Here is a 16,283-nt window from a genome sequence, read left to right on the forward strand (position 1 = left end):
TCTACAGGAGTGACATTAAGGCATTCATTATACTCCCCCTTATCTATGCTATGGTTAGGGGCAATCCCTTTCACAGCCATCCTCACACCATCAATGATCTTGTATGCGTTGTTGACAGCGTCCATTCCTAAAATGCCGTCGTAATCAATATGGTCGGGCAAGTGCATGCACGCTACCGTCGCATTACATTCTTGGTCGCTGTAACTTATCTTAACCCTTAGGACTTTCTCGGATTCGGTAACAGCGCCGTTTATCCCCCTGATTCCTACATTCTCGCCCTCTATTGTTGCGCCCCTTACGTCCTTCCGCGACAAGCCCTCTATCACAGCCGAACTTATTATTGATCTCTCCGCGCCGGTATCGACCAGGAAATATAGCTTAGTATTCCCGATTTTCCCCTCAGCGATGGGAAGGCCATTCCGCGACTTGACTATCTTATTGGTCAGACTGAGTTTTATGTAAGGAACGTTATGCTGACCCTTCTGACGCTCCTTTACCAGTTTAAATGGGGGTTCTTGCGGCTTGGGCAGTCCCGGGCGAAATGCCCTACATTATCGCATGCGTAACATCGTTTATTAGAAGTATCCCTACTCTCCCTTTTTCTTTCATCTAACAATCTGCTTACTGCCTCGACTAGCGTATCGACTTTCTTTTCCAATTCTATAATTCTCTTATCACCTTTGTCCTTTCGTGATTCCATGCTATCGCACCCCCCAACCACTGTGTCAGATCTCTCTTCCGTCACTATGCTAACTCCCCTTCGGTCGAAACGACCGTTACATTCGACCTCTATTGACTCCTCGGTCTCGGCAATTTCAAACGCCTCATCTAATGTTTTCGGGGCTCTCCGTAGCACATTGCTTTTAAGGCCTCCCCTTAAACCCTTGATAAAACGCTCTAATATCACATCATCGCGCAACATACTTAGCTTCTCATTATCCTTTACCGCCCTTGCTAGCAAGGTCCTTGTTCGTACTGAGAAGTCCGTCACAGATTCGCTACTTCCTTGCCTAAGATTCAAGAGCTGGTCGACGATGTCCCTGTCGCCAGCCTCTCTTTTACTAAAGCACTTGATTAGATCGCGCTTTATATCCTTATAAGAACCGGGGTATTGTTCCAACAGGCACATAAAAGTGGTCAGCGGCTCACCTTTCAGCCTGGATTGTAGCACCGCTACCTTTACCTCGTCATTCCAGCTGGCTAGGCGCGCTATATTTTCGACAGTTTGAAAAAACTGTTTTACGTTTACGGTATCATTCGGTGATCCTGAGAACATGGGGATCATGCCCAGAAAACCCGTAACTACTAACGGCGGACTGAAACCAACCCCATCATTGGTATTAGAACTCTCGACTTGGCAACTCGTGGCCATTACAATACAATTTGCAATTTTGCTATACACAAATTAACAATAAAACGTCACGTGGATACTTGAAACAATAATAAGATGCCTTTGTTACAGTTGGGATCCTGTCGCGGACGCCATTGTGATGTTTCGTGACGAGGTGTAACGGTTTCCGCGAACAGACCGACACAAAATAATAATTGACACACGTTACTTCTAACGAATGTACGATTTTATTCTCGTCAGAAAGAACAGAAGCCGGTTCTTTATGAATCCCAACTTTACAAAAAAGGCCTTTTTTCTTTTTCTCAGTCTAAAAACCGCGCTCGAAGCGGAACCCGACAAAATTATACGCGTGCAGATCTTAAAACTAAACTTATCCTACTTATAACTACAGGGAGGAACAATATATACATGTAGATAAAAAATAGTTGAATATTGAAATACTTGGTGGGATACCACTCTTGAGTCCTGTTTGATTATTTTATATCTTCCCGTGTTCTCGGTGAATCTCTCACTTCCCCGTCGTATCCTTCCCTTTGTCTTTGCTGCTCACTTATCCGCCTCGGTCGAGAGCTCCCTTTTTACCTCTTCACTCTCCACAGTCCAGTCCGAAGAGGTGAAAAGGGAGCTCCTGACCGAGGCGGACAAGCGAGCAACAAAGACAAAGGGAAGGATACGACGGGGAAGTGAGAGATTCACCGAGAACACGGGAAGATATAAAATAATCAAACAGGACTCAAGAGTGGTATCCCACCAAGTATTTCAATATTCAACTATTTTTATCTACATGTATATATTGTTTCTCCCTATAATTATAAGTAGGATAAGTTAGTTTTAAGATCTGCACGCGTATAATTTTGTCGGGTTCCGCTTCGAGCGCGGTTTTTTTAGACTGAGAAAAAGAAAAAAGGCCTTTTTGTAAAGTTGGGATTCATAAAGAACCGGCTTCTGTTCTTTCTGACGAGAATAAAATCGTACATTCGTTAGAAGTAACGTGTGTCAATTATTATTTTGTGTCGGTCTGTTCGCGGAAACCGTTACACCTCGTCACGAAACCTCACACTTCTTTGTATTTAGTATCGATCATAAAATATACTGCATTATCGCATATAAAAATATTTCCTATTTATGTCACCATGGCTATGTTTAAATAATGCTTAAAGGTTCACTCAGCGTCGCGATATTGCAGTTGTACGCTGTTTTCATATTCAAGTTCTCACCTCGCATAATATTCGTCATTCGACATATTCCGTATAAAGCTATCAGGCTATAGATCTTTTACAGTCCCGTCGCTGCGACACGTTACTGAAGTTTTTGGCACATTTCGTCAAAATCAAACACTCCTGTCGAGTTGAACAATTAAAAACAAATATCTACCCGTCTCCACTTAGCACCACTTCGGCATAAGAAACAAAAAAAGAAAAAGAAAGAAAATTCCGACAATTAATTTCTTAATAGTGCCATCTGTGGACGAGTGGATAAAACCAGTGAACACCGGAAAGGTGTTCGCGCCTCGCCAATACCCGAGTAGTTAAAGTGTTCCGTGTTTTTTTCATGTTCCTAGCATCTAAATTGTGCCAGTGTCTATTAAAAAGTCCTCCCGGGAGACATTTCCTATTGTTAAATCGCCCCAAGTGCATAGAAAAAAAAACAATAACAACATCAAAAACATTCTTTACTCTCCTCCAAAAGACAGGAGCGTGTAAGTAGCATGCAGCTGTCTTCCATTTTGGAAAAAATGAGAACTATTTTCATTAAAAATAATCGTATATGTAAACGTAATTAGTTTCCCTTAATAAAAATTCATAACCTATTTCAATTTTTTCTCTATAATTAAATAGTTTCATTGTTCTCGAAACATTAACAAAGACAACAGTGATGCGGTAGAAAGAGACCGTTTTTCAAGCACATCAAGCACTTCATTGTGGACCTGGCCGAACCCTGGTCCACAACGAAGAATGGGGTCCGACAAAGCAGGAATGAAAAACACAGAAAAATTCCTGGAATTTAAATCGATCGTCTTGATTCGATCCAAGGAATTTGAAATAAAGCTGACGCCTCTGCAGCCTCACAGAAGATTCTACGTTTAAAAAACACACATTAAATTACAATAAAAAATTCATTGACCTTAAAATTTTAATTAAATTATTTTAAAATCATTATACTGCATCTCATAACAAAACTGGTGAAAGAAATTACACGAATCAATTTGAAATCATAGTATTAGTAAGTGATGAAGAATCTTTAATCCTTATTTCTTCTTCATTATTCGTGATGGCGTAAGACTGGTTCGATCAAATTGTCTTTGCTTCTACAAACTTCAGAAGATACATTACAGTCATCCCCACACTGAATATACAAAGTTATTTTTAGTAAAAATAGTTAAAATGATTTTAATAATAAATTTAAAATCAGACCTGTCTTGTAATTTCACTATTTTGTTCTGTAAAAGATCTTTCAACAGATAAAGAATCTACAGAATGCCATTCTTCGCAGCTTTTTTTCGATATGTATGATTTAACTCTTATAATTGGGAAGGTCAGATCTTCAATAGATTCCGGCAAAACAATTGTATATCGAGATTCATTATTTTGGAGAGGTTTTTCAAAGAACGAAATTTGATTTAAAAGACTACTTTTAGATAATCCCATATCTTCAGATCTTTTATCTTCGTAAGTTCCTGGTAATTTATCCAATATTTGGGTTGTTTTTATAGACTAAAATATTAATACCTGAATAAGTATTATAGTATAAAAATTTAAAAAATTTCATGTTAGTAAAGTATGTACTCTATTGCATTGAAATTCAATATCAGGGTCTTCAGGAAATTGCTTTTCCCCGTTGATTTCTTGAGGCAAAGATGTTATTTTCGTATTTTCCCGACTTGTTTCGGATAAGTTTTTGTTCGAAAGTGCTGCAATACCGTATTCTTTTTTCCTTTCCTCTTGCGAATCAAACGATGTGTGGGATTTCATATCTAAGGAAAAATCTGACTCCAAAATGGCTCGTTTGCATATATCAATAAATGTTTCTGCATTTTTATCGTTTGTCAGTTCTACTTGTTGATTTTCTTCGTTCGTAAGATTGTCAGTTGTGACTATTTCATCTGCCTTATTATTCAATGGAGAAATTACTTCTTGAGTACCAAATGAGAGATGCTGTTCGCTTACGTCTTCACTGGAAAATGTGGCTCTGACTGATTCCTCGTGATTTACTCGAAGAGGCTCTACAATTACTTGTTTTTCTATTTGTACATTGCTTTTGGAAATTTTGATTTTCTGAAATAAAGTCTGAGCTGTAAACGAACTAACAGATCCATCATCTTCCAACAAATCATTTTCTTTTAATCTAATAATATTATCGAAGGCTCCGACAATAGAAGTTAAACTTTTATAAGTTGGTGTCTTATTATCTGCAATTTGTTCAGCCGATGATTCATCGTCTGAAACGAGATTTGGCAGGTTTGTCTGTGGGCATTTTTCTTCCCTGAAATGTAATTTTAAGATATTAAACTGAAAAAAAAATTGACGACGTAAATCAATTTTACTTACTGAGATTTCCTGACAAATATTTTTTCAATAACTTTAGAAATAAAATCTTTTGTTCGAGTCTTCGCGTTGATTGCATATTGTCGAATCTTTGAATCAGAAGCCATTACGTGAGTAAATGCATTCTGTTTCGAATGTTTTTGTTCAGGAATTTTGTGACAAGAGCTACTTCTCAGAATATTCTTGGAGAAATCCATCTTGTTTAATATTATTTAATCATTATTATTTATAGAAAAAGTAAGCATTGTTATGTAACAAAAATTATGACAATGGCGATATTTACTGTAGAACTTTGAGCAGTAAAACTTGTTTTTTTTAAATTTACTATTGTTTTTAATCTGAATTTTAGAAAACACTGTAAAATTCCTCACTAGGTTTGTTATGTTAAATATTTCATATTAAAAATTTAAAATAAATGTCATTTAAATGTAGTTTGAGTAAGGAAGTAGCACGTAAATAGATCCGACGAAGTTCGGAAAACAAGAGAAAAATTTCAACATTTTATGATCTTATTTAACGTAAATAAGAATAAATATTGAAATATTAAATATAACACACAACGTTCGTAATTTGATTATTAAATATAAATTTGGAAAATTGATTAAATTATATAATTTATCGATAATTGAAGTCATTCGATTGCCGACAGGCAGTATCGGATGATACTGCCTGTCGGTCTGTTTGTATCGACATCAAACAGTATCATCCGATACTGTCTGGTGTATAGATACAAATGCAATGATACGAACATAATGACGTCAATTACAAATAGTGACGTCATTTAACTTGTCACTAATATTGCCGCGCTTTTAAAATTGCTACATAGTTTCTATTCGCGTATAAACTTCATTTAGTCTGATTTATATCTTATTCTATGTCAATAACTTATGAAATATCTTCTTGTTTTGCGTAAAGAATAACCTAGCTCGTTACCAAAAAGAACTTCGTAATGACGAGACAGAATCGCTATTACGGGAAAAACTTGAATCGGCAATTTCATCCGGACATAATACAGTTCAATAAACTAAAATTATATCAGTGATGAAACTGTGGAATAGTCATTCAACAGCCACGAATGAAAAACATTACACGAACATGGATCGGCGACACAAAATGCCAAGATGCCTTCACATAAAACAAACGAATGATTGTATAAATTGCTTTAAATTCACGAGGAACAAGATGAGGCAAATGCATTCAATCAAACAAGATTTCCTTCCGTAATCAAATATCACGATCTTCGGATGCCATTTTTATATTTAATTTTTGAAAACTGTTCGTATAATTGATTTTCCAAACACGCAAATCGGGATCACGCGATCACCTTTCAAAGTCTTCTCAATTCACTGGAACCCGAAACGAAAATGAACGAAAATTCGATCACCGAAATGTTATATAGCCTGTTTGACACAAACCTCTATTTTGGACTGATGTTTGATCTTTTAAACACTGCAATCCCCACAACAGTTCTGTTTTAAATTCAATTTTTCTATATTTTACATATCAGCAAATAAATTGTGGAATAAAATTCAATGCGTACGCTCCAAATCAGTGTTTAATAATAGGGGGAGGCCGAGTTGCAGGATTTAAAAAAAAAAAAAAAAAAAAAAAATTGGGTTAATGTTACCTATAGTTCCAAAATGGCTGCTCGTGTCTGATTTCAGCAAGGAAACAGTGGGGACGCACGTTATAACCTAACCTAACCTATTCTAATAATTTTGTTGGTAATAATTATGGTAATTTATTAGAATAGGTTAGGTTAGGTTAGGTTAGAACGTGCGTCCCACTGTTTCCTTGCTGAAATCAGACACCAGCAGCCATCTTGGAACCATAGGTAACATTAACCAAAAATTGTTAATACCAATTCAATAAAATTCCCACATCGTGCGACCGCTAATTCATAAGTAATATACTGTATATACTGCTTTATTTGAAGGGATGGAAAACAATTGATAATGCCAGGTGTTTATCAGTGTGTAGCCAGAGGATATTAACATACAAGAGTGAATAAAGATGTGATCTGACATTATATTTAATATTTTTTTAGACAAATAAATAATCCTCTTACGCTTAAAGGATAAATAATTTGGATATTTTATAACAGAAATTAGACAGACTAAATTAACTGATTAGATGCAAATAATTCTTTTGATAATATGAATAATCTGCATAAAAGCATTGAGTGAAAGTTATAAATTATAATATTACGGTAATTTAATATATAGTAAAAGTAATTAAAAGTATATATAAGTGGGTTATCACTATGCCATTACATAAATTAATAAAAAAGGAATAAAATTTAGTAAAATATTTCAACATTTTTCTTAAAAATAAACATTGAAAGATGATGATGATGATGATGATGATAAGACATTTTCTCTAAAAAGTCATCCAGAATTTCTCAAAACGGGATACGATTATTATAATGAATAATATTAAATATATTTTTATTTTTATAATCACTTAATAAAAATTATCGGAAATTAGATACGTGAGATTTGAAAGAGGTCATATATTTATTTATTTATCAGCAATTCTCACGACGAAATTAAAATTTTGTAATATTGACATTAACCCGGCCATCAAAGTTCATCTCTAGCATCATCGTGGTTCTTTCAGATGACGAAAGACATAACAACGCGCATAATTCCTATCTGCTGATGATAATCTTGATAATTTCTAGAAAATTATCTAAAATGAATACAATAAAATTGCATGCGATTCATTTTGAACAGTCGTAAATTACTTTAGAGATTAAATATGGTTCCGTCTCAAAGTTTCGTCATAGACATCTTGAAGTTTACGTTACAAAAAAGTGAAAAAAATATGCAAAAAAAGAAGGTCAATCGCTTTAGAGATAAAAGGAAGTTATTGCGAAAAAATTTATATTTGGCATTTATATGTAACATAGAAACAAGACGTTATAGAACACATAGAAGAAGATATTTGAAGATTTATCTGCATAAAATCTGAAAATCATGCTATAAAGTGCAGAATATCTTGAATTCTGGAAACATTTTTGCAAATTTATCTGGAAATTTTAGAGTAATGTCCCGTGCAAAATTCTAGAGTAACGAAGATAAATCTGCAATTCTAAAATCTTGTTTTTTTTTTTTTTGTTTTTTAGAATTTAAAGTCTAGATTAATTGTTAAGAAAATGAATTATCGTCATCGGTTTTTTGTTTATTCTTGAGGAATGAAGTAATTTCTAATTATTTGTAATACTGTATTTGTTTACGTAGAAGTTTTTTGACGTAGTTTTAACTAAATGACTTAATTGGTTATGTCAATGTGTATTCCAGTAAATAAATTTCAAAAGGATGAAAAGAGCATGAAAGGAACGTGCGGAATGAGCACCGGTCAGGGTATGCTATTGCAGACCCGACAGAAGTCACTGTGGATCTGCAAAGGGCTAAAATAATACAAAAGATCCAGGACAAGAGGCGCTTGAAATATGCGGAAGCGTGGCAGATATATAAGACGTACCAAGAAGGACTAGCAATAAATTTTAGAGAGTCCAGTAAAATATCAGCCGCGTAGAGAGCGAGCCTAATTTTGAATAGTAATTAAGGGACGAGCAGAGCAGCTAATTATTTATTCATGTATTATATTTGTTGTGTATATTGGTACAAGTACCATCACCGATTGTATGTATTTAAATACGAGCCTGCGTAGTTAAGAAAATTCAAAAATTTATAACGTTCCAGAACAAACTGTCGGTTGCAAGAATCATTTCGATTTTAATTCCCGACGAAAGTCTTTCAAAAAGACCGAAAACGTTTGAAATTTGAATTAAAAGGCTGCATTATAAAGGTTGTTGTGTGTCGATACATAATTAGTAATTAAGTGCAGTTAAAGAAGAATATATATATATAAACTTCATTAAGAGAAAATTCCAATTGCAGCAATTCATTTTAAAATGAAGACACGATTACGAAATGATGTTTTCTATGTATTATTACATAACGAATAATCAATTATGCCCTCATATTTTCGTAGGAAGATGTTATTTGTAATTCTATTCCCATCGACATCGTGTGCAGTTATGTAGCCTATATAAATTTTGACGCCCCAAATTGTTTCTCTATATTCTACAGCATATTCTGTAGAGGTTATGACTGTATATATCTTTGTAATCATTGTTAAACAAAAATCAAGCCTATGTATGTAAACAAACAGACAAGCAAAGAGAAAGTAAACAAATATACAAAAAAGAAACACACATTAGTAAATACAAATACAATCTAGAAGCTAGTCACGTTTTATGCAAAGCGTGAAACTTCAAACTTGTTTATTAGCATTTCCATGTTAATTTTTTTTAAAAAAATGCAAAAAATTCTGGTTAAATTATAGCAAAAAAACTTGAATCAATAAAATCTAAACAACTGTTACGCTGGAAGGTTAAAAAACCAAATAAAATTTGTACTAGTTTCTTCCCGGAAGTCGGAGTAAAATTGGACATTTGCCTAAAGTCGCGAAGAACTGCTGCTAATTTTTGGCACTTAGAAACACGGACCCTAAACACAGACATGTTTTGTCTGCATTCTTCTTTCTTCAGTCGATGATGTTATATATACAAACATATTACTCAGTTCTTGCAATTCTTACGTAAAAAAAAAAAGTTCTAGCGGGTGGAAACTTTCCTTCCTATCTATAAACCAGCCTAAACATGAACTTTTGAGTAAACTAAGACGAACCTTAATTTCACAATAAGGAAAAATGACGTAATTTTCTGACATTCTCGTGACTTTTATAAGAAGAAAATAAATGCAAACGAAGTTCGTTTAAATTCAGAAACAAATATTTAAAAAAACGGAGTCGTAGATTGGAGCTTAAGAGAAAAACAAAGAATGTAATTGGAGCACTCGCTGCTGTCGTTCGTCTCGTCTTACCGGGTGGCTAAATTTTATTGGTTAATGAGCGGGTGTGACTATCCATTTTAAGTCGGTAAACCAGCTGGAACCGGTTCGTTCGACCTTTCACACAACATACAACTTATATAAGTGGGTAGAGAAACAGCGTGGCATCATTATAAACATGAGATCGAAGGTGCTCTCTAGAGGATTCACTCGTTTGCTTAACAGACAAGTGGAAGATGGAGGGGCATTTACTGTATCTGTCGACCCCTCTCATTCACCAATACGTCATCATAAAGAGCAAAACGATTTTGAAAATCATTTTAAAGCTTTCCAGAGGAAATCCTCTTGGGAAATTTCACGTTCCTTAGCCATACTTTTGCTCTGTGGATGCAATAAATTTGTGGATAATAGCGAACAGGTTAGTGATTATTTTTTTTCTTCTATTTATTCGAATAAAGTCTACAGTATATATTATTTAACATAAAATATTCACTTCTTGGAGTATTAGATATTATGTAAGAAGCGCAAGGCCGTTTAGTTATAAAACTACTCTCTTCAAGGATATCTACTTAATAATAAACCCTGACAACTATCGTGTTTTCGAAATTATCAAGGCAATTAATTCAGCAATGATTATAAACAGTCTTTTAAATTTAAATATTAACGTATGATATAGAAGTTTGAACTTTTCATGTCGTAAATATATTTAATTATAACATTAAAAATAGTATAAACAAGGAAAATTGCGGTTTTTTTATCTATTAAAATCTCATTTTAAGTTAAAAAATTAGGAATTCTGAAAAAGAAACACGCGCTCAAAGCAAAATCAAAACTGAAATCGAACCCAGAGCAGGAGCTCTGGGTTCGATTTCAGGGGCCTGATCAAGGCTGTACTTAGACTTGCTGTAGCCTTAAGCTGTAATATATAACAGATCCTTCCCTTCTACCAAATATTGATACATATAAAATATGAGGCCTTAAGCTATATGTGTCTATAGCATGTTTAACTTACGCACCGTCCATGACAGAAATGTAATTTGCCAATATATTGCCAATAAACATATTTTACATTTACAAAAACTTGAGATAAGTTACTTTGTAGATAGTTGCATCTATCAATAACGTAATTAAAATGAATCACGAATCAATCATCTCAAAATTTAATTCTGTTTAGAGCTTAAAGGAATCGCGCTGTATCCATAGTAAACAAGGGGAAGAGGCAAAAATTGCAAAAATCGGTGAATTAATCCTAAGATAAAGTTAAAAACTAGCGATTAATCAGATTTAATATTAAAGTTAAATTGTATCTACAAATGATCTTGTTGCAGCTAATGGCTTACAGTCAGAAGATTTTGGGAAGGAAAGCATTTCGTTCGATTATTAAACCGACGTTTTATAGTCAATTCGTGGGTGGAGAAACACCAGAAGAAATCAAATCATGTATAGAAAAGTTGAGAAAAGCAGGAGTGCAACCTCTCTTAGCATGCACTTTAGAAGATGATTGTGGAGGAAGGTGAGTCGTAGATGATAATAATTGTAGAAAGGTTATTACAATATGTTTTTCAGGATTTTTACGTAATTTAAATTTATCAGGAAAGAAGATGTTTATGATAGAAACGTAGAAAGGATTCTCGACAGTATGAAAATGACATTAAACACCAAAATCAAGATTCCTATGACTCAATTGAAATTAACTGGTTTACTATCTGCAGATTTACTGGTAAATCTTATTGCTATAAAATTTGAAAATTTTATCCTTTATTCATGCGATTTTATCTTTCTAGATTACTATAAGCAACATATTTACCGCTAGCAGCAGAAAGGAACAATTAATAGAAAGTATCGCCAATTGCATGACTAGAGGAAGTGTAAGTTTCTAAGTAATTTTTATAAATAAATTATCTAAGATATTTTACTAACCAAAGAAGTATTTTAGATGAAAGATTTCCAATGTGATAAGATTACATCTCAACAGAAAGATAAATTAGAATCTGGAGTGAAGCGTTTGAGAGAAATTGCAGAGGTAATGAAAGTGTGTCTAATTTTCTACACTTATCTTAGATGAGCAGAATAAGTCCATCTAGATGATAAACCAGATATGTAAACACATTTATTCATCATATCTGGTAGAAAATTGACAAGTATTGGTCCCAAAATAGCTTTAAACTATAGCAGTTTTTTCAATTAAATAATATCATTTGTTTCAGGTGTAAGAAGAGAAGACTACGTTTGTAAGTGGTATCGGATTTATTTCATTCGTCCAATGCTAATATTTTTTTTTTTATGTCTGAAAGAATTATGACATTAGCCAGATCCAGCATTGAGGATAAGTGTTGTAAAGTGTATAGTTTCATAAATGGGATTTAGTGTTTTCTATTTTGGATCCTATTCGAAATATAATATGAAAATTCTATAATTGTTACTAAGTATAAGATACTTTATAGAAAAATTATCCTCTATGCTCTTTTTAAAAGAAGAATTTATTGCTATTTTAATAAGTTTATTTTGTATAAAACTTGGAAAATGTTCAGCATGCAACTGTTTTAAGAACTTCTGCATGAGAATATTTCAAAGAACTATTCATGTGTATTTTTAATCATAAAAAGTTTGCTTTTTGATACATATTATTCTGTTTTTATTCAACAGATTGCCAAAGAAAAAAATGTAAAATTACTAATTGATGCAGAATATACCTACTTAAATCCAGGTTTGAGTCTTTTGGCATTGGCAATGATGTTATGTTATAATGCCTCGACTCCTTTGGTTTGGAATACGTATCAATGTTATCTAAAGGTAAGAATTATATTGATTTCTGTATTTTCTTCAATTTGTAGAGGACTAAATGAAAATATTTACACATCTAGAAAACTTGGGAAAATTTAAAAATGGAAATGAATATCGCAAATAAGTTTGGTGCTTGTTTTGGTGCAAAAGTTGTGAGAGGTGCGTATATAACTCGAGAAACCGATTATGCGCTACAGAAAGGTCTACCATATCCCATCTGCGACAGCTATGAATTAACTAGCAAGAATTATAACAAGTGAACTTATATTTTTCTCTTTCAAAATAACTAAATATGTATTTTATCTTAATAATAATTATAAAAATTATTTTAGCATTTTGAATTATCTTCTACAACACATTTCAAATGTTGGTCCCAGATGCAACATCATCATTGCCAGCCACAATGAAGAGAGTATTAAATTTGCAATTAAAAAGTAATGCATTTTATCATAAAACTAAATTTAAATGTCAGTAAATCTCAAAATTATTCTTAACAGGATGAATCAGTTGGCTATTGATAAACAAACTGGTGGTGTATACTTTGGCCAACTTTATGGCATGTGTGACCAAATAACATATCCTCTAGGTAAATATAATTACTTTTCCTGTATGATTTAATTATAAGACATACTAAAGATGATTTTTTTTAAACTAGCTTCGATGGGCTATCTTGTTTATAAATCCGTTCCCTACGGAACCGTGGAAGAGGTATTACCGTACCTTGCTCGAAGAGCCACCGAAAACAGATCAGTATTATTAGGTGCTAGGAAAGAGAGAGAGTTGTTATGGCAGCATCTAAAATTTAGAGTGCTTGGCAATTAAAGCTACAATCGTAAGATACCAAATTAACAAAGATACATTGTATCAGTGTATTTTTTCTATGTTGCTATATTTTTTAGCAGCTTCTTATTGATTAACAATTAACATTGAGTTATTTTACTAATTTACATGTTTTATATTGTTTATATTAAACAATTATTTACTTGATTGTTGCTTTTATTTTGTTAACATCTAACATTTCTTTTCAATTTTTATGTACTGTTTATACAAATAAATATAAAATATTGTAATACTTTGACTTTGTAATTAATGCAAATAAATAAAACAGATGCCATTTATCTTTAATATAAATCCACAAATTTCAAGTATATGTATTAAATTTGATATAGACAGATGCCTTGAAAGTTTTTGACACAATGACACCTCAAATTAGTAGCATCTTGCCCCTGTATAGCATACTTTTCCTGTTGCAATAGAGTCGTGCTAGTCATCTAACACCTTTCAGGGGAAAATTTTTGAATTGAAATGACATTAATTCCAGTTTGCATCAGAAGTTTATATATAGTTAGGGGAAAGAGGCCCCGTTAAGCTTTTCTTATCTGGTCCCAACTTTCATCTAACTAACTCTGTTCTTGAGATTAAGGAAGGAGACAGACAGACAACAATGGGTATTTATAGGTCTACAATTTTTTCAAATTGAGTCCCAATAAAACTTGTAACTGCTACAGTATATTATTGCTAAAATTGGAGCTAAGATTGTCTCAAAAGAATTTCAAAATTAATAGAATCTGACTTTCTTTTTTAAATATTATAAATTTAAACTGAAAGTAACATTTTGTTATGAAGAAGTTTCTAAATTTATCTAGTGTTGAAAACTAATCAATATTAAAAGTAATAACTAAACTTAAAATCATCACAAATTATAAATTAGCATGATTAAGAATAGTTAATTTGTCATTACTTTGTTACTAAATATTAAGTAAATGCAATAAAAATCTATTTTAGATTTATAATATGTATACCATGTATATTATATGCTTATATTTACTATTGTTAATGCCACATTAATGCTTGTTAATTTTATGAACAAATATATTAAGATCAATATATATTATTTATGACATTTCTTAAAAATCTGTTATGTAGGATCTGCTTAGCTCTAGAGTTAGGATCTGTGATAATATTAATAAGTGACTAAAAGGTAACAATTTTGCAAAAAGCCTTAGTATATATTAATCTTAAAAATTGTCTAATTTGTTTATAATAGAACAAATTGCAAATGTTAATTTTCTAATAACCAATTTTTTTCTCTAATCCTGATGAATATAATATTAAAAAATGTTTCTAAATAATATTTCTTTTGCATGATATATTGGTTTGAGATCAACACATGCTATTTAAATTGAATTAAATAGTTTTGCCTCATTCATCATAGATCATCTGATTAGTTAAAGAGTTACATTTGTGAAAAGTTAGAATGAGATTTATTAAAGTGAAGTATTTCTGACAGATACTGAATGAATTTTACAAAGACATATACCTCCTTGTTTCAAAAGATGACAAAGAAAAAAAAAAAGCCATAAAATATATATCTTTCCATACAATCATTATATAAGATTCTAGATTTAGCATAAAAATAATTGCATAAGTTATCATAAAGCATATAAAAACTTTGAATTTATTTGCTTTCTTTCTGTCTTTCAATCCAGTGACAGTCCAAAACAGAATTCCTATATGCGGAAACAACTTTTCCTTTGAGGCTACGGCCCTGAAACATCACGTAAATGGAAATTTCATTTACTTCATTTAATGTATTCACAATAAAATACATTAAATGAAGTAAATGAAATTTCCATTTACATGATGTTGCAGGACCGTAGCCTCAAAGGAAATGTTGTCTCCGCATATAAGAATTCTGTTTTGGACTGTCGCTGTATTGAAAGACAGAAAGAAAGCAAAGAAATTCACAAACTTTTTATATTTAAAAAAAATTAAATACTGTCTGCCAAGATTTTAAATACTGTATTTACTTCATTTATCATAAGGCAATTTATTGAGTAATCTACATATATTTTTATACTTAAATGTGTATAGAATAAACACATGGAAGTAATATAAAACTTTTGAAATAAAAGTTTGAATTATAATCTTTATTAAAAAGAAATTTAAGCAATTTACAAATTTACACTAAAGCTATGAAGAGGTAATCTAAAAACAATTAACTGTCAATTGAATTTATTTGACAATGATTATATTTTAATTTAAAAACAATCTGGAGATTCTTCAAACATGTACAACACATAGTTGAGATTCTTTGTATTAATTCTTATGTTTGAAAAAAATAGAGAAATGATACAAAGTTACAAAACGATATATACAAATTACTTTTCAGTAATTAAAAATGACTATTATTTTTGTTTTGTGCTAATTTACAAGAAAGGAAAAATTCTGTGAATTGTGGAAAATTCAATTCAAGCAGACAAAAATACCTTTCACAATATTTTCTTACAACTTAGGAATCAAAAAGTTTCATATTCACACAACTGTGTAATCTCCTTTTGGCGTGTACAGAAATTGTCCAGTTAAAATGCGGCGTTTCAGTTCTCTACCTAATAATATACATTCTCGATCCACTTTTTTCAGTAATCCGTTATTTTCTAAGGCTCGTCTTGATAAATAAGGCAAAACTTCATCCACTGGTCCATATGGTACATATTTGTAAACAGAATAACCACCTTGTCCTAAATTATAAAACAAAATCTTATGGAGTAAAATAAAATAATCAAAAATAATAAAATTTAATTATTTTTTACTGTTCAGAATTGCATAAAAAATTAGTAGTTAAATAATTTATATTTTACCTAACAGAAAGCTGACTTGATCACACATTCCATATAACTGTCCGAAACAAATAACTTTATGTTCTGGCTTGATTCCTAGTTCTTTCATTCTAAAGAATTAAAT

The 16,283-nt window shown here is 32.1% G+C and overlaps 3 protein-coding genes across 4 annotated transcripts in view; 1 reads left to right on the forward strand and 2 right to left on the reverse strand.

Annotated features, from left to right (window-relative positions):
• Positions 1-3,485: 3,485 nt before the first annotated feature.
• LOC136980106 (uncharacterized) lies at positions 3,486-5,143 on the reverse strand. The gene is made up of 4 exons (XM_067276144.1): positions 4,900-5,143; positions 4,138-4,834; positions 3,766-4,065; positions 3,486-3,697 (listed from the first exon to the last, which is right to left on the reverse strand). Exons 1-4 carry the CDS (start codon positions 5,091-5,093, stop codon positions 3,614-3,616), a joined length of 1,275 nt encoding a protein of 424 aa, XP_067132245.1. The 5' UTR covers positions 5,094-5,143; the 3' UTR covers positions 3,486-3,613.
• Positions 5,144-9,816: 4,673 nt separating this feature from the next.
• Positions 9,817-13,571, forward strand: LOC136980139 (hydroxyproline dehydrogenase-like). Its single transcript, XM_067276176.1, has 10 exons — positions 9,817-10,173; positions 11,084-11,268; positions 11,349-11,475; positions 11,540-11,623; positions 11,692-11,778; positions 12,402-12,548; positions 12,620-12,795; positions 12,872-12,973; positions 13,037-13,125; positions 13,195-13,571. The coding sequence occupies exons 1-10, from the start codon at positions 9,934-9,936 to the stop codon at positions 13,359-13,361; spliced, it is 1,404 nt and encodes a 467-aa protein (XP_067132277.1). The 5' UTR covers positions 9,817-9,933; the 3' UTR covers positions 13,362-13,571.
• A 1,877-nt stretch (positions 13,572-15,448) lies between these two features.
• Positions 15,449-16,283, reverse strand: part of slgA (proline dehydrogenase slgA) — a 32,832-nt gene continuing 31,997 nt past the window's right edge. For both annotated transcript variants that reach the window (XM_067276177.1, XM_067276178.1), the window contains exons 12-13: positions 16,181-16,269; positions 15,449-16,060 (exon numbers count right to left, since the gene is read on the reverse strand). In XM_067276177.1, coding sequence (XP_067132278.1) covers positions 15,855-16,060; positions 16,181-16,269 — 295 coding nt within the window. In that variant the 3' untranslated portion in view covers positions 15,449-15,854. The remainder of the gene's footprint in view (positions 16,061-16,180; positions 16,270-16,283) is intronic.

This window comes from Centruroides vittatus, unplaced genomic scaffold (assembly GCF_030686945.1).
Source record: "Centruroides vittatus isolate TY-2023 unplaced genomic scaffold, ASM3068694v2 contig_680, whole genome shotgun sequence".
NCBI classification, from domain to species: domain Eukaryota; kingdom Metazoa; phylum Arthropoda; class Arachnida; order Scorpiones; family Buthidae; genus Centruroides; species Centruroides vittatus.

Bases quoted from the DNA above. Each gene is read 5' to 3' on its own strand.
- LOC136980106 (XM_067276144.1), bottom strand. From the start codon at position 5,093: ATGGATTTCTCCAAGAATATTCTGAGAAGTAGCTCTTGTCACAAAATT. The intron at 4,835-4,899 runs GTAAGTAAAATT...ATTACATTTCAG, and splicing joins ATATTTGTCAGGAAATCTCA to GGAAGAAAAATGCCCACAGA. The intron at 3,698-3,765 runs GTCTGATTTTAA...TTGTATATTCAG, and splicing joins ATAGTGAAATTACAAGACAG to TGTGGGGATGACTGTAATGT.
- LOC136980139 (XM_067276176.1), top strand. From the start codon at position 9,934: ATGAGATCGAAGGTGCTCTCTAGAGGATTCACTCGTTTGCTTAACAGA. The intron at 12,974-13,036 runs GTAATGCATTTT...TATTCTTAACAG, and splicing joins ATTAAATTTGCAATTAAAAA to GATGAATCAGTTGGCTATTG. The intron at 13,126-13,194 runs GTAAATATAATT...TTTTTAAACTAG, and splicing joins CCAAATAACATATCCTCTAG to CTTCGATGGGCTATCTTGTT.